This window comes from Cottoperca gobio, chromosome 11 (genome assembly GCF_900634415.1).
Source record: "Cottoperca gobio chromosome 11, fCotGob3.1, whole genome shotgun sequence".
NCBI lineage: Eukaryota > Metazoa > Chordata > Actinopteri > Perciformes > Bovichtidae > Cottoperca > Cottoperca gobio.
The window spans coordinates 7,103,140-7,121,042 of NC_041365.1; the positions used below are offsets into that span (position 1 = coordinate 7,103,140).

Here is a 17,903-nt window from a genome sequence, read left to right on the forward strand (position 1 = left end):
ATTCGGGCAACTTTGAATATAGGAATTTACATAATAAATTCTAAAGACAAAAATGCTGAATGCGGAGTTGGTAACACAAAAAAATTCAACTTCACAGATAAAAAAAAAAAAACATCACTATTTACAGCTTTTTATAATAATATTCAAAGGCCAATTAAGAGAGAGAGGAAGAGAGAGGAAGAGAGAAATAAAGGGAGAGTATAAGGACTCAGGATGAAGGAGGAAATAAGAGAGAGACAAGACGGCACAAAAAGCAGAGTAGTGGAGCGAACCAAAGAGGTCAAAGAATCAAACATGTAACACATTTTGAAACTATGCATTTACAAAGTCCTTAAGGAGTTGAACAAGGGCGTAAGCCTCCGGCCCGGTCCATCCTCCACAGTGCATGGATACGTTTTCACCCTCTCCCACCCCCGTCCTCCATCTTTCCTCCCCCTTGTTTGTTTGTAACATTCATTTGCTTGCTCACCTGTGGCGGGGCTATGCTAGCGGCCCAGGCGATAACTCTTGTTCAGTTTTCATACGCACACCGACACGCAACCTCATCATGTACAAATAAACCAAACACACCTCAAGTCTGTACATAAGAGGGGGAGAAAAAAAACAAGCACGCTGCATTCACCACAAAGATTACACGCTCATCCCTGTACATACAGCACACTGCACTGACACCATGGCTACATCTCCAGCGGCATCTTTGATTCCTGTAAGAGGAGCAGTCTAAATAGTTTTTTAGAATGACCGCTGGAGATTCGCCGCACAGCTCTCACTACTTCTCTGCATATCACAGCTCATAACCTGATCACTCATACTAATTAATACGATTTTGTGTACACTAGTCTTTAGATTTGCAGTTTTTGCCTTTGTAAATGTATTACAAAAAGTCATGCCTAAAGTCTAGCAGACATTTGCCAGTGTTGAAAATATAGATACGACTGTTTCATCATGTTGCGCAGGGGGTCCTTGCTTGATTGTTGTCTTCTAAGTCTACGTTTTTTCATTGTTCAGTCAACAGTTTTTTCATGTGAAGTCTTGCGGGATCCGTCTCACATATTAACGTATTTCACGGTCTACATGTGAAACCTCTGAATAATCAGCCCAGCCTTCAGCTCAAACACGCCCACCCGTCCAGCTCAAGCACTAAATGGCACCAAGCCTCTGCCCTTCTTCACATGCCAAGTCATTTCAGTGTTTGTCTAGCTGAGAACTTCCAGGACTTTATTCAGCCTTCAGTGGGGATACAGTCAAGTCAAAAGTCAAGTCTACTTTATAGTCGAGTCCACAGGGCTCTACTTTCTGCGGCGCACTGCTGTCTTGATCTTGCGCCCAGCAATCACTTGTTGTCCAGCAGGAGAGGCGTTGAAGGTTTTCGCAGACCTGAAAGTGAAAAATAAATAAATCACACATTTGCGTTATTATAAGCATCACAACAAACATCACCATCAGAAGCAGTTGTCAAATATGCAGACTTTATTGTTGGTTCATTATTAATTATTAGGAAATATTAATGCTCAACAAATGGTACACGTTTTCAAAAACACCGTGAAGAAGAAAATTAGGGCTTTCACAATATCAGATATTACAATTATCGTTCTCATGATAATGATATGACGAAATCTATAGAAGAATGTTTATTTATTTTTATAATAATTACTCCATAACTGTTTTTTTGGTGACTGTTGTCTTTTTTTCTAGCAAGGTGGCGAGAGACAAAGCGAGAACAGAAACAAACAAATGATTTAAGAGGCCCTGGATTATTGACACAATATTATCACATTTGTATTATAAACATATCAATATTTAAAAAAAAATAATATCACGCTCATTATTCACAGTATATACACCCCAAATGGAAATATTGAATGTCTAATTACACCCAATCTATCTCTGTACTATACTCTTATAGAAACTAACATTTTGCTTTTCGACCACAAAACACTTTAGTCAAATGTACATTAGACATGATGTATTTCAGACTGGAGTTTCTAACATGTACAGGAAACGTTGACCGGTCATTGAACGCCTTTAATAATAATAACAATAATAATAATAATAATTATTGGTGGTAATAACTTTATGTATAATTAGCCAATTTGTTAAATTTTGTAAACTGAGGAAATGGGACTTACCCAATATTGAATGCGGGGGGTTGTGAAAAGTTGAATCCACCTCCAGGTGGTCCTGCCTGGTGCACGATGGAGGGGTTGGCAGGGGGGACAGGGGAAGCTGCAGGTCCCCCTCCAAAAGTAAACACTCCTCCTGAGGTGTTGTTTGAGGCTCCAAATGCACTGGCTCCTCCAAACTGAAAGCCTACACCTAAAATAACATTACAGTAACATGTAAAAATGTGGCACATTGTCATGTTTGAACTCATGATAAACATCATTTCATAATGTAAGGATCAGGTGGTACCATGGACTCCCTGAGGAAAAGGAGAATTATATTACAGTCACCCACCTGGTGCAGAATTAGCAGATGCCCCAAAGACAGGAGTGGAGTTGGTCTGCTGTCCAAAGACAGGGGCGGTGTTGGGTTTGGCTCCAAATGCTGGGGGCTGGGATGGTGCGGCCGCGAAGGGGGATCCAAAGGATGAACCGAATGAAGGAGTCTGGTTGGCCCCGAATGCACCAGAGGGGGCCGAGCTGAATGCAAATGGAGAGGGAGCTGCAGAGGAAGCTGTGGTGAAAAAGAAAGAATCGAAGATATCAATACATGTACAGATTATAAATATAAAAGAAACATTTAATAATCTTAAATGTAAATGTTTCATTGTGGCTCAAATCCAAAACACACGATCGTGCTCATTATCTGAAATAACCACTAAGAGCACATTTGATGATTTAGTATATTCTAAAACCAAGTCTCTGTCAGACTGTGTATAACAGTTTTTCTCAATAGACGAGTGCAAATGTGAGATGTTTGTAAGTTTAATGTACAAAAGCTAAAAATGGGATTAAAAAAGGAGATAAATTATGAAACAATGTTAACATACATTTAAGAATGCGTAACTCACTTTTGGTTTTCAAACAAACGGTTTATAAAAGGTATTTTTGAGGGCTACAAGTTTGAATGATTATCATTTTTATTATTATTGTAGAATATAGAGTAGGCATATATAAGCATTACGCTTCTGCCTGCGCCTTTAAAGTCATTACTTAACACTCACTTAATAACTTGGTTTATAATGTCTACACTGTTTATACTCATTGTAGTGTGCTGAATAAAAACACTAAGAATACAGACCTGAAGAGGAAGCAGCAGAGGGTGCTGCTGTTCCAAAGCCGAAGGATGGAGCAGCAGCAGCAGCAGGAGGAGGAGGCGCAGCAGCAGCGGCAGGGGCACCGAAGACGAAGGGCTGAGCTGGGGCTGGAATCGAGTTCAAAATAGCAGCTGACGGGGCAGGCGACTGGCTGTCCTGACTCTGACCGAAGACATAGGCTTTAGCTGGAGGAGCGTCACTGGAGGTTGCAGCAGACTGACCAAACATTAAAGTGCTAGGAGCAGCAAAAGGAGCGGGAGCCTGAGTGGAGCTGCTGCTGGTAGTTGTGGAGCCGAACAGACTGGGCGTCGGGGTGGTGGATGTAGAGGTGGTGGAGTTGACGATGTTGGTGGGATTATTAGCCATAAAGGAAAATGCAGGTTTTGGAGCAGCAGAAGAATCTGTCGGGGGAACAAGTAGTTGATTATGATGTTTAATATCTAAATACATATATCTATATCTTTTCATCTGAAATACAGTTTACTAGTGACAGAAAATACTGCTCAGTCTGTGAACACAGCTGTATCTTGTCTACCGGTACTAAGCTAAGTGGGAGCCTCTCTGGCCTGAGAAAATACCCCTGATGTTGTCATCAAGGTTATCTTGGCTTAAGCTTCGATCTTGACCACTCTCCCAAGTCTCAAATGAATGCAAGTGCGATACTAAATCGCTGGAGTACTCCTTAACTACAACCCGACTCTAACTGAACGCAACCCCTGATCTGCTCGTTATCAAGCCCGTGACAAGCTTCAGCTACTCGATAATGAGCAGATCATTTAAAATCAGGTGTGTTAGAGTAGGGAGATACCTAAAGATGCTGGGTTGGTGACCACTGGGGGTTTACATTATGATAACGTTCATGTTGTTGTGTCATCCACATTCACAAAACAATTACTATAGCATCACTGTCAAAACTTTCTCTCACCTGTAGCACTTTGTCCAAATGTAAAAGACGGATTTGGGGCCTCTGCAGCGGATGTTTCACTCTTATCTGTTGGCTTGCCAAAACTATATGGGGGTGGAGGTTTTTCTGTTGCAGCACTGGGCTTACTGAAGGCAAAGCCTCCAGAAGCAGCCGCTGCTGATGCAGCATCTGCATCTTTACTAGCAGAACCGAAGAGGAAGGCAGACGGAGCCGATGAGGCAGTGGCTTCCTTCTTTTCTTCAGGCTTCCCAAAGGGAAACGTGGGAGCAGCTGGCTCTTTGTCTGCCTGTAAGGATCCAAATGTGGAGCCCCCTTGTGGTGTGGTGGTTACCGAACTACGCTCGCCCAATCTCCCAAATACAGACCCGGTGGTGGTCGTTGTGGTGGTGGTTGAGTTTGTGGATGTGGTGTCATTTGATGATGCTGCACTGTCACTTTTCTCTTGTGAGGAAGCAGTGAAACTAACTGAGGATGAGGTGGTGTCTGCTGTTTTCTCTTCGGGTTTTGACAGTCCAAAGGTGAAGCCGCCCTTAGAAGAGTTACTTTCTGTGCTAGATGATCCAGTTCCAAACGCTATCCCACCGCTGGCTCCAAACTTAAACCCAGAACTTGCGGCAGGTGGGTCTGACTTTTTGTCATCACTAGAGGCAGCCCCAAATTTAAAGCCCTCAGATGAGCTGCCAAACTTCAACTCTGATGAGGCAGTAGTGTCATTAGAAGTGGCTTCTGATGAGGAGCTTCCAAATGGGACCCCAAATTTGAATCCACCGGATGATGAAGAAGAGGAATCTGTCAATGAGCCTCCAAACTTGAAACCTCCAGATCCAGATCCCAAGGTACTGTCTGTAGTGCCAAACTTAAAACCTCCAGAACTAGTGCCTGAGGGTCCATCAGCTGACGAACCAAAAGACGAAACAAAAGCTGAAGAGAAACAAAGACAGCAAAAATAAAACAAAGTATTATTGCATAGGTCTCAGGTTTATTATAACCTAATATTCTTGACTAGATGTTTTGTTTATCTTGACAGTAGGCTTGCTGAGGTAAGTCTGTATTACTGGTGTTCAGGTATACAAGATTAAATTACTTGACCACCGCCCCAACCCTTTAAACATAAATATATATATAATTAAAACACACACTATACTAGTATATACCCCCTATACTAGCCACTACAATTATAAACTAAAAGTGTCTGGTCCATGCAGCAGCAGCAGAGTCACAGTAGTAGGAGTCAGATTTCACTTATCACGTGACGAGACTAGGGAGAGTTTACCGTCAAGACCATAACGGAGAATTTGGTGTCCAAGCAGAAAGCAATTGCTAATAAACCCATTGCTCATAAGTTAACGTAAATGAGGCAATCTGTGTATCTTGTATGAAGACGTGCGGGGAACGGAACAAAACCAGGTTGTAACTGGAACACAGCGCAAGGGGGAAACTAACCTGCGGCCCTGCAGGAGTAATCTGTACACCGGTGTTCTCTTAAATCTATATACAGGAGGGACAATTTCCTCATCGTGGCATCCCTACTTTAATATAATTGACATTATACAAACATTTAGAAGAAAATGTGAGTAAAATTTGGCTTTTGAATTCATTTACTTTTAAATTGTTGTTGCAAAAACCTAAAAGTGGTTGATTTTGTTACCTTTGAGCTCCACGTTAGCTCCAGGTTTGGCTGTCTGACAGGCAACACACCGTACATCAGCAGCTTTATTCTCTACGAGACAGACATCACATTCCCAGGCACCCTCCGTCTTCTTGAACGCATCTCCCAACCCAAACACTGGAGCACTGCTGGCTGAGGAAGAGGCTCCTGCTGAAGCTCCTGTTGTGGGGATGAGGAAAGAAAGATGCTTCACTAAACTTACAATTGCCTTTAAATCAATGAGTTAATGGAAATCTCTATTCTCTCATGACTAACAAAGATTCCGCACGAATATCAAATACCAACATTACCATTGTCAGGCTCTCATTACCTGGTTTAGCGCTCATGCAGGCCACACACTTTGTCTCCTCTGCCTTGTTTTCTACCAAACACGTATCACATGCCCATGCACCCTCAGGTTTTTTGAACTTCTCTCCAAATCCAGTGAAGCCTGTAGAAACAGGAGCTGTGGGTGGGGATACAGTCTTAACAGCTGAGAAGGCAGAAGGAAGAGTTGTTGAGGGTTTAAGCCCTGTACCAGGTTTGGCAGTTTCGCAGGCCACACACTTTACTGCATCAGGTTTGTTTAGAACAAGACACGTATCACAGTCCCAAGTTCCTGCAGATTTGGAGAACATTGTGCCGAAACCTGCAGAGGTTGTAGTGGTGGAGGTGCTGCTGCTGCTGTCAAGCCCAACCAAGGTGGCCGTTAAAGATTTACTGTCCATAGATTTGGATGAGGAGGAATTGGGCTGTGAGGCCATACAGCAAACACACTTGGTATCTGATGGCTTGTTCTGCACCATGCATGAATCACAGCTCCAGCCTGGTGGGGCTTTGAACGCATTGCCGAACCCTGTTGAAGAGAGGGAGGTGATTGTGGTGTCGGAGGAGGGGGCCGTGGATTGTGTGGAGCTCTGTAGCGGAGAGTTGTCTGGGGTTGGGGAATTCCGAGCAACAGGAGAGGCAAAGCCTAAACAGAGGAAAGTAAACGATTAAAACGGTGAACAAACACGTTGTCCAAAACCATGCAAAACAAAACACTTAAGATGTGTAGTGAGTTAATGATTCTAACCAGGTGCTTTGAGAAGATCCAGCACACTGCCCTGCTTCAGGGTCTTGGCTGGTTTGAAAGGTCCTTCAAAATCTTCTGTGCTTTTGCTTGTTGCTAACTTCACTGTAGAAAACATTCAAACACAAAGATCAAACCTCCAGTTCTCTCAGGAAAGGCAAGTAATCAGCATCATGTTTAAAGTAAGAAAACTCTCTTACCTGCTGCTATGGGAGAGGCCAGCTTCCCATTTGACATGGAGGGACCCAACTTTGCTACAGGTGCACTAAAAGTGAATCCAGCCTACAAACAGGAAACAACAATTATTATCTATAGTTGTCTACCTACTTAATTAGTAATCATTAAAATATAAGCTGTTTACTTACTGAGGGGGAAAATGAAGGAGGACTAGCAGCAGTTGCTTTGACAATAGGGGAGGAAAATGTAAAAGGTACACAAGGAGGTGTCGAGGCAGTTGGTGGCTCCTGGAAAAAACAAACAGGAAAATGAGCAAAATGCATAAATAAAGTTGTTAACCATAAGTCTTGTAGCAGCATTGTAGTAGAATGAGTCAATTTTAAGACAGACCTTATTTGTGACTGTTTCCTTAACAGGAGTTATGGGCGTGAGGTTAGGGGTCGGGCTGATGGTGGTGGAGGGCGCGACAGGTGGAAGAGTGGAGAAGCTGAAGAAGGGCAAAGCGGAGTTGCTGATGGGAAGGGAAATGTCTGGTAGGTCCGAGGGCTCCGCCATCTAAAGTCAGAAAACAAGCAGGAGCATCAATGTGTATCATTGTCTGGCATTTCCAAATCAGACCAATGAAATGAGATAAAAACATGTTTGATATAGATCTGAATGCATCAAGGCACATTATCTGATCTTGGTTAAAGTATTCTTACCACTTTTATAAAAGTGCTGGGAAACTAGAATCTAGTTAAGATATAAATAATGAATCTCAGATATACATAGCATTTTTTGATACAGAGCCTTGCAGGGGTTTTTCTTTTTACCTCTTCCTCATCAGGGCGTTTAGAGGAAGGCCGTGCACTCATCCTTTCTCTCTTCATCTTGCCCCCTCCAGAGCCGACGCTGCTGGCTGCAGGCGTGCTGGACAGAGGATAGGCTGGGACACTGGAACCCATTGTGCTAGTAGAAGAGGGGTAGACAGGAACAGGTATAGTAAGTAAAAGAAACTAAAAAAACAGATCAGACCGGTGTTTTACTTGGTTAAGTTTCTTGGCTGATTAATTAGAGCAACCCTGTTTTACCTTCGAGATGGACCCGGGGTTGCTTCAGGTAGTTGCGGTGATTGTCTTGTGGGCTGCAGGAATGAAAAATGGTAACAAATTTAGCATCAACCTTGTACTCCATTTGGCTGCATTTAATGAAGAGGAAAATTTTTATGGTGTAATATAATGCATCACTGTTTCTGACCGTCTCTCTTGGGGTCCTGTCCAGAGTTCGGCTCACTCCTCCAGGAGTCAAAGTAGGCCTGAAGGACACAGAGCGGTTTCCTGACACCGACGCTGCAGCAGGAACCACCAGCTTCTGCACCGGTGGGAGGGAGGTATCCATCTGAATTTAAGAAAGGGCGGTAAAATATAGACAAAAGATAAGAATCACAATCAACGAAGTAGGCATTTCTTCATTATTTATCTAAATGTGTTTAAAATGGCTAGTTTCTTCCTCTCAATTTAAACATAAAACTGTGTCCCAGAACGTGAACAACAACATCTCGAGAAATTTGTACAAAATTGTACAAGAACAACCTACACAGGCCATGCTTGTTGCATATCTCATTAGGCCGTGGCTACACAGACACCATTTGAAAGCAGGAACAATTCTTCTGGCAATTTATTCACAATAAAAAATAAATAATACAGTATCGGCTGTAAAAATCTAGTATTGGTTGGAGTATATATTTTTGACCCTTCTAAGGTGAAACCTAAAAGCAACAGTCAGTCATGAAAGGCTAAGTTACATAGCGGGCTCTCTTGTTTTGGACCTGTGAGGGTCAATACACCATTGTTCGGATTTACAAAAGCAGCTGTCGCAGCTGGGAATGTCTGACCGTTATTACTGAGGACAAGTCCAGTCCAGAGCTGGCACGATTTAACAATGGACTTCACTTAACACACTGCAGACATTAACACTCTGCACACAAACACACACACTTTTATGAGCTAATACATCATAGAGTCTAGCGCACTTTTGCTCACAAGCACTTGCACACACACAGTAGTGAACAGCTGTTTCAGCCGAGGAGAGTCCTGTTAACTGGTGTAAAGCAGGCGAACAGACAGTAGGACAGGAAATGACAGAGGGACAAACCACAACAAGTGCTGCTTTGGTTTGTACAATGATATCCTTGTTTAATTTACTAAGCCTTGTGCTAAACCACAAAACACACTGAGCAGAAGACACAAGTGAAGTTTAGGTGTTGGTGTGCATACATAGAGTAAGCTTAAGGTCATAGAGGGACATATATATCACAGTCATCATAAAAATCGGAAAAACAAGGCCAATGCCGACAGCTGCACACGCATTCATTCACGCAATTTTTTTGACAAACCAGGCATGAGAGGATATTGTCACAAGAAATTCAAAATCTGAACTTACACGTTTCTTTTTCGACTGGAAATGTGAAACATCTAGATTTGTGCCGTCCATTGACTGCAAATAAAATGTCATTGTTAGACGAAATCAATAAGATGTATTCAGGGTTTTTTTATTTCATGATGTTAACATTTTACGGACACTTGTCATTTGTCAATGTATTGTAAAATGTGCCACTGCAAACAAATGTTTACAATATATGGAACTATATTAAAAAGGTCTTACTGCTGACAGGGGTGATGAGGCTGCAGATGGGATTCTCCTGGCATCCTGTAGAAGAAAAATCAAAAAACGTTTACATTAACATGTTCATTGGCAAAATATCAAATGTCTTACCACTGTCACGCTTTGTGACGACGTTTGAACAGGACATGATTGTGTGTGTACTCACAGCCAGCGGGCTGGACATGCGCTCCAAGGACTGAAGGATGCGTCTTGCTGTGGCACTGGTCACCCCACAGGGCTGAGCACCAGCAGGCTTGGCCTTGATCTGTCGCCTCACTGGGGCCTACAGATCAGAGGATCTCATTTAATATTCAATTAAATGAATAATACTCCCACTACAGTCACATGCATCGTATGACTTCTCTGTCAGTTCTCCCCACAGTTAAGGCTGCTAAATTATATAAGCTACACTTATATTATAAGTACTATACTATTTGTAAAATTAGATTCCAGTTGTTGCTGCGTATGATTGTTTCGACTTGTGTGGTCCAAACATTTTACAACTCCAGAGCGTTGTTCAGTCCAGAATTCATTTTTTGTAATCATTTCCAAAATAGATGTTTTTATCTAGCAAAAATATTCTGCTTCAATCCATATTTGTTAGCCTTTCAAAAACAACATTTTCACACAAAGGGAGTCACGCACCTGTATTAACAAGGCGGTCTACCAGCAATATAACAGCACCATAAATCACATTTATATGACCATAATTACAAAATAATCCATTACTTTTATTCTATTTTTTTTTAGGAGATTACGCAATAAAATAGGACAACAGACATTCAGAGTTTCATTCAAAAACCTCAATAGAAGCTTCAAATGTAAAAAGGAAAATGACATTTAGTACAGCCCTTAATTCTTTTAACATTGTTTGACACTGCATTCATTAGTCTTAGTTTCTAGACTGTGCGGTTCTCACTAGCTCACCTGGTACGGCGTTCCAGGACGACCACGAGTGCTCCTGACTGCAGCTGCCCCACCATACATGGTCTTCCCGGGGTAGAAGGGAGAATCTCCGAGCTGGCTGGAGTTTAGCACTGTGCTGTTTAATGACGACTGGAAGAGAAAGGGTTCCATCAATTACATTAAGATTGAGGGAAATCACATCATTGTATTACTAATTATTAATGTTATTCTCAAACCATTCTCAAATCACTGTATTACTTTAAAAAAATGTTTTCATAAGGAATGAAATAGGGAATGTAGGTTAAAGTAGCTAAACAAAACAGTGTTTTCAGTAAAACTGCCAATACATCCTAAAATCTTTTCAATATTCAATAATATATCAACTCTTGTAACCCTTAAAAAGTTTGGAAAAACATTGTTTTTCCAAATAATGTGTTTAAACTAATGATATCAGTTCATAATAATTAAAAACTTCAAACTTGAGGTATAAAAATGTATCTACACCTAAAAAGTATTGGTTGATATTTGTAGAATCGTGGTACGCAATACTTTGTCTGGAATTTGGTCTGTGCACACAACTCTTCAGACATTTTATATCCAAGGGGGTCAATGTTTCAACAGCAGAGCTCTAAATCAAACCCCGACACCAACATGCAGAGCTTTGTCTGTTCTTTCAGTCAGCATTGCTCAGTATTTTGTATAACAGATACTCACATTGGAGGAAGATCCAAATACAGACAGGTTGAAAGCAGGCCTTTTCAGACTGGACTGGGCATGATGAGGCCCAGAGTGTGTTCTGTCCGTCTCTGGGGACCAAAGTTGGGGAAGTGATGCCGTTTTGGAAGTAGGGACATCTGTTAAATAGTCGAAGGAAAAGGGCGATTAAAAAAGAAGAAGACCTAAGACCATTTTAAGATAGCACCAATGCAGAAATGTCACTTAGTGGCCCAATCTCTGCAATCCAGGGCTGAGCTAATGCATACATTAGAGAAATAAAGCCTCCGTTACCAGTCTCTACATTCTGCTACAATTATAGATTTACCACCGATTCCTGAACTCAGTAGGCTCAGATGATGCAAAAAAAGGAAATCGGATCATCACACGGGAAATTTGTGTTTTCTTCCATTTCACACATTAAAATCAATGGCATAATGATTGACTGATAACGAGTAGGTCAGGGGTGGCCAATCATGTCCCATAGATCAGTCTGCAGGTTCTCATTACAACTAATCACCTCAGCAGGTGGTTTCCCCTCTAGTTGATCGTGTATTTATCAGTGGGTGGAATCTCCAGTAAACCTGCAGACTGTTGGTTCTTAATGGCACGTAGTAGTTCTAGATTAGCGAATACGTCACACGACAGCTGTTGGAAGTACATTTTCCTTTATTTTCTACACATTTCTGTTTTTGCGGATTTAAAACAGAAAGTAAGACAATATCTTGCACTACACATAAAACATCTATTGGAAGCAAGACAAAAAGCCAAAGGTGAGTTGGAAAGAAATTACTCAAAGATGAGAAACAATGTTGGATAAGAACATTTTAGCTTTTTCCACACAGATGTACCATGTTATAATAAAATCTGTTAGGTGAAATATTCCTCATCCTGTTAACACACTAACAAAGTGTGTGAATAAAAAATATGTTTTTGAGGTCATGTCCCACACTTGGCTTCATCTATGCAAATTGTGCAGAAGGGTACAATATGTTGCAGTGGCTATGAGTCGCAATTTGTGTAGCAAGTTAAACAGTAGCCTGATAGTGTGTACACTGACACAATTTGTCTGTGTAAAGTTTATCCAAAAAACTTAATTCTGAAGAGCTAAATCTACATCATCCCTGTTGAAACATTTCTAAGAACATGAATTGATCACTTGAGAAAACATTCATCAGTTTTTTTACAAACAAATTACAAAGTAAGCAAATGTCATGCGCAAAACTCTGGATACTTTGCCAACTTCACTGTATTTCAAACAGTTATCTCTTGCCACTATGGAAGGCAAAATTGCGCGCAAAGTTACAGATTTAACCTCAATACAGTCCGTTTTGTTATGATTTGGAATGTTCCAACTATACCTACATATATATATATATACAGACATCCCACACTTTAGACAACCAAAAACATAGAAAGAAAACATATTTTGCCCAAACGCTGTGCTTTTACCTTTTTCTGAGGCGCGGGAGGAGAAGCCGCTAGTGGTAGAGATGTTATCATCTTCATGCTGAGAGAGGTTGTCCTTGATTTCTTTGACCAAGGAGAAGCCTGTGGAAAAGGGTCCAGGGGCTGAAGAGGTGGATGGTTGGGAGAAGAGGCTGCTGGAGACCCCCAGGGTCGGTGAGGAGGCATCCAGCGGGGGAAAGTGGAGGTGGGAACGACTCAGCGGAGGTCGAGAAAGCACATATTCCTGAAAGTTCAGGGACGCCCGGCTGGTTGCGGGCTCTGTGAAAGAGAAAAGTCATAGATAGCATGTTGGTAGAGCTGACGAGGCAAAATAATTGGCATGCAATGCACTACCTAATCTTTTTGTTGAAATGTGAAACTGACCGAGTCCCTCACCTGTGTTACTGGTGCTTGGTTCTGGGGAGTCACGTCCATCAAGCAGAGGAGGTCCCTCTTCGCTGCCATTAGGAGGAGGTGACTGGCAGTTCTGGTCGGTCACCAGTAGAGCTCCTCCTCCTTCAGGAGCATCTTCAGTCTTGAAGTATTTCTGCAGCCAGGAAGGAACGATGCTCTTAACTGTGTCTGTTACTCGACTGATGAGGCCTGACTGCTGCGGAAAAAAAACATGAGAGAAAGCCGCGAAGGGAGGGATGATATTAGTGAGAGGCAGACATAACAAAGTACTGTCAACTCAGGCCACTATTTGTAGCCTCCTTATTAGAACATTCCCTTGACAACAAGCATTGGATTACAGTCAACGCGTGTAAAACAACACTGTGTAGCAAAACAGTTTTGATAGGAGTCTTGTCGAGTTGTTTTTTAACTACTAACATTGAGGAAAATTATAAAATTAGATGCTGATGCCTGAATTCATGGTGTTCAAAAACATAATTCATTTGGGGGCAAAGTAATTTCACATAATGTTCTTTTTAAAAGTACTTTTAAATAATATACAACAGCAAAAATCAACACTGCATTTCATTATTAGAATAAGCTGCACAGGCCCACTTGCAATGAGAAGCCGTTAGTCCTCCCCAGTGCTAAGCAAAACACAGGCCAAGTATGACAGCATGAAACTGGGTCAGGCGCCGTGTTTGCTTCTGTGAAGCAGTGAGCCAGTGACGCTGGTCTGCACTGTACTGAGGTCGAGATGAATTCCAGTCAATAAGGATACATCTAGTTTCTTCCACCACACTTAGAAAGTAACGCAATTTCCAAGAATTTGTCATCCAATAAGCCCATTTCTGTAGAAATCTATAAGCTGTAACAATTCAGTGAAAAGGTATCCTCTACATTTTAAGGGCACCTTTCAGATCTTAACTGGAATATAGCAACCCTTTTGAATAAGTTTGCAGACCTAGGAGTTAGGTCGGCAGTATATTGTGATCACAAAAGTTGTGAAAATGATGTTTCACTTGAATTCACTAGCTTCAATGCTTCATGACTCAAGGTCTGTTTCATGAATAATATCCCAGACTGCAGTTTTGGATTTGCAATAAGAGAGGACGACAAAGCCTGAGACAAAACTTAAAATCTATGAATGCATTGATCTATTAAAGGGAAGGATGTATTGAAGCGCATTGACCGGTGTGTCCAGCTAAACAACATTTTGCTTCTTCCCTGTGTATTTTCACTTACCAGTTTTCATTGATTAAAATATTTCTTTAGCTGTTAGACAGGTACTGAGTGACTGTATTTGGATGTCTTCAGATGTTGCTATGCTGTGAGAAGGGGCTAGCTAGCTGGTGTCACTTCATGTTGACGCAGTCTAACCCATGGTAGATTTCAACTCCTGATAAGAGCCATATGTGCTCCCGTTTCCTGCTTATCTATGAAATACACCTGTGAGACACTCTGCACTTTAACCTTTATAAACACAAGTTAAACGTGAGCAAGTGCAATATCAATCACAGTGCGAGTTGACTTAGTGCTATACAAGCTATTGTTATAAGAACTTTAAGGGTGCCGCATTTCTGCTGTGGACATGGTCATGTGACTAAATGATCTCTTGTCAACTGCCACTGCTCTTTCTGACACCTATTATGTCCAACTGATAGGCCAGTAGTACCTAAGTACATCTGTGCATCTAGCGTTTCACATGAACAAACAAGATGTATCCTTACACCTGTTAAGATCTTTGAGTCAGTAGTGTTGTTACATTTGTCAGGGTTATTAAATATTGAAGAGAGACTCATTATTTAAGTAAGCAATCCCACACGTTGTGAGATGAATGAAGACAGCAATAGTGCAAACAAAACATGTCTTATCATGCTTCTTCTGCTTTTTAACGAGCAGTTTGGTGTAAACCAAGCTATTGAAAAAAAGCTACACCTACTTTTTAAGGACAACTGTACACAAGATTTGGATAATCATTGTTTTTGGCTGACTTTAGTCCAGACATATTTGTATGGACTTCAGATACTTATCCATTATTTGCCATTTATTCAAATAAATTAGCATTAAAAGATGCAATCATGACTCCTATGTCATGAGACACTCAGGCATCACATTAAAAGATGCACTCATACTGTTCATCTCAGATTTACATTTATTCAAAAATAAACATAAGTTCATGTTTGTCAGTTTGTTGTTGGCATAAATGCATTATTCCAGTCAATCTCCAAATTACCCCTATTCACTCAGTTGACAGTTTACTTGGTCCACCTAGCTAAAACTAATGGTGTGTAAAACATGAGCTCTGCACTAAATGATGTCCTTACATTAGACCAAACATTAACGTTAAAACCAAGAATGCCAACAAATAATTGAACTGGTAATATTGGTTAGCTTTAATAAATCAATACCACTAAATAATATAATATAAATATATATATAATCCATATCACAAATGTGGATAACTGTCAGCCATAAACAATGACTATCCATCCAAATCGTGTAATATTTAATACAATGGCAACTGGGTGCATCTATTTGATAGCCTTTAGCTGGTCACAATGATCAGCTGCTTGTATAACTATCAATATTCAGACTATTGTCCCTGGCATCATTTTTAGAGTAAGCTTTTTCAGTATCGTTGCCTCTCCAGTCAGAGACTACATCAATAGGCTGACATTAATAGAAAACAACCTTTTATTTGTATAATATTCTACGTGATGACTGCCAAAATAGTTCAATGGATCTGCCATGTATGAAGACATGACTTGTACACTAGTAACATTATGGAGCGTTTTAAAGCCAACACTAGCTGATGTCAAGGCGGCAAGTGAGTCCACTCATGCAGCCATGTGGGTTCCCAATCAGCCAATGCTTCCTGCGCAATTCAACTGGCTGAGATTTGGCTAACGTTAGCTAGCCTAATACCAAAACCGATTACCGACAGACCAGAAACACAATCTTAAAATGTAACTGCATGAAAGGCGGCTACTCATAACTATGGGCAGGTGTAATTCATCACCATGTCACTTCTCCCTGCGACGGTGTAATGCCTCCAAAACTTAAGAAGCGAAGACAACAATGCGTTGCTCGCCAATGCTAGCCTGCTAGCTAGCATGAGCCACATCAGCTAATACTTCTAATCTACTTCTTTGCTTTCTGCTAACTTAGCTAGCAGCTAATAACTTGCTAACAGAGCTGACGTTGAATATCCTGACGCGTCATGTGTGCACTTATACTTTACTGAATACTGGTTAACTAGTCTAAACAACTCACTGTACCGTGATTTGACCTGTCAAGTCCGCCTGATTTTGCTAACCTATAAGCCAGCTCACTAGCATTTCCTCTATATGCTAGCAGCGCGTGGAGGCCACGAGCGCTAACGGCAGGCCATAAAATCTCTCTAACAAAACAATAACAAGAGCTAAGGCATAATGGCAATGCAGTTGCCATAACGTCCTCGACACGGGCTTTAACACGAATACTTTCATTCTGTTTACCTGTTTACTCTTGGCGTATGGTTTAGAGGCGATATGATATCTCCTGCTTCTAATTTTCCCTCCACCCGTGGCCGCCATGGCTCTTTCGTCTGAGTGTCTATCGGTGTTTCGGCGCCGGATAGCTGTCATCCAGCACAGCGGCTACGCACAAAGGAACTCTGGGAAATGTAGTAGCTGAACATAACAAAGACGAAGGTTTGACAGGACAGCACATGGCTCTAACTGACTGAAAATGATTATATAAGGTTTTTAGATATGTTACTCAGTACAGGACAGTTGAGAGCATGCTCTCATACTCAGTTGTTCTTGAAAATAAGTAATTTAATGGTTAAGTAGCAAAACCACAGCAATGCCTAATATTGATAATAATATTGTACTAGATAAATGATCTGATAAATGCAGTCATTTTAACTAACAATTGCTTAATCTATATTTTGGTTTTGGGCATTCTCCTTAATCTATTTTAGATTTTTTTAATATACCATTTTGTATCGTCTATGGAAACTGTTTATGTATCATGTAGTGTGGGATCAAAATGTTGTAATTATAATGATTGCCTAGGGTTTGTAAATTCATTTAGTTAATAAAAAAAAAAGAAAGAAAACCTGATGGACAGTAAAATCCGTCATATACTGTAAATGACCCTGTACTACCAAAACATCCACTGCTCCATAGACTTTTAATGCACCATTGTTTAATAATAATAAATTGAATTTATATAGCGCTTTAAGACCTCAAAGCCACTTTACAATAGTAGGGGAGGAAGAGGTTAAAGATGTACAAATCATCTGCACTCAATTAAAAACAAATCAAAGATATGTGATCAATTAATTATGTGTACAAAAACAAGCAAACCCACCCAAATAAAATTATAAATCAGTAAAAGCAAGTAGTGTATTGATGGTTATACAATTAACACATTTTAGATTAAATACAATGCAGTCTGACACTTAGTTTTGTAGATGGTCAAAGGACTAGAACCATTGAGTCGGTGATAAAAAAAAAAAAGTTTCAAACATCAATACAAATTCAATAAGCTGACATACACACCGACACTAAATATGAAATATAATGCATCATTCAACAACATTAAGAACAGCGTATATGGGCCAGTCACTTACTGTGTTATATTAATGTCACATTTCATTAATTCTGATCACTAAAAAACTCAAGCCTTTGAAAAGGATCCTTTCACACAAGTGATTATACTCTGCTAT

The 17,903-nt window shown here is 40.7% G+C and overlaps 1 protein-coding gene across 2 annotated transcripts in view; it reads right to left on the bottom strand.

Moving 5' to 3' along the window:
- The window catches only part of nup153 (nucleoporin 153), a 17,098-nt gene extending 257 nt beyond the window's left edge, over positions 1-16,841 (bottom strand). Inside the window, exons 1-22 of one of the 2 annotated variants that reach the window (XM_029443895.1) lie at positions 16,687-16,841; positions 13,190-13,403; positions 12,797-13,072; positions 11,345-11,484; positions 10,652-10,780; positions 9,891-10,007; positions 9,725-9,769; positions 9,503-9,556; positions 8,318-8,458; positions 8,152-8,204; positions 7,894-8,029; positions 7,472-7,636; positions 7,270-7,368; positions 7,105-7,186; positions 6,908-7,009; positions 6,164-6,805; positions 5,833-6,012; positions 4,185-5,105; positions 3,244-3,660; positions 2,458-2,676; positions 2,130-2,316; positions 1-1,377 (exon numbers count right to left, since the gene is read on the bottom strand). The exon at positions 1-1,377 is cut by the window's left edge and continues 257 nt beyond it. In XM_029443895.1, coding sequence (XP_029299755.1) covers positions 1,290-1,377; positions 2,130-2,316; positions 2,458-2,676; positions 3,244-3,660; positions 4,185-5,105; positions 5,833-6,012; positions 6,164-6,805; positions 6,908-7,009; positions 7,105-7,186; positions 7,270-7,368; positions 7,472-7,636; positions 7,894-8,029; positions 8,152-8,204; positions 8,318-8,458; positions 9,503-9,556; positions 9,725-9,769; positions 9,891-10,007; positions 10,652-10,780; positions 11,345-11,484; positions 12,797-13,072; positions 13,190-13,403; positions 16,687-16,815 — 4,536 coding nt within the window. In that variant the 5' untranslated portion in view covers positions 16,816-16,841 and the 3' untranslated portion in view covers positions 1-1,289. The remainder of the gene's footprint in view (positions 1,378-2,129; positions 2,317-2,457; positions 2,677-3,243; positions 3,661-4,184; positions 5,106-5,832; positions 6,013-6,163; positions 6,806-6,907; positions 7,010-7,104; positions 7,187-7,269; positions 7,369-7,471; positions 7,637-7,893; positions 8,030-8,151; positions 8,205-8,317; positions 8,459-9,502; positions 9,557-9,724; positions 9,770-9,890; positions 10,008-10,651; positions 10,781-11,344; positions 11,485-12,796; positions 13,073-13,189; positions 13,404-16,686) is intronic. The other variant, XM_029443896.1, reaches the window with a different exon arrangement.
- Between the last annotated feature and the right edge of the window lie 1,062 nt (positions 16,842-17,903).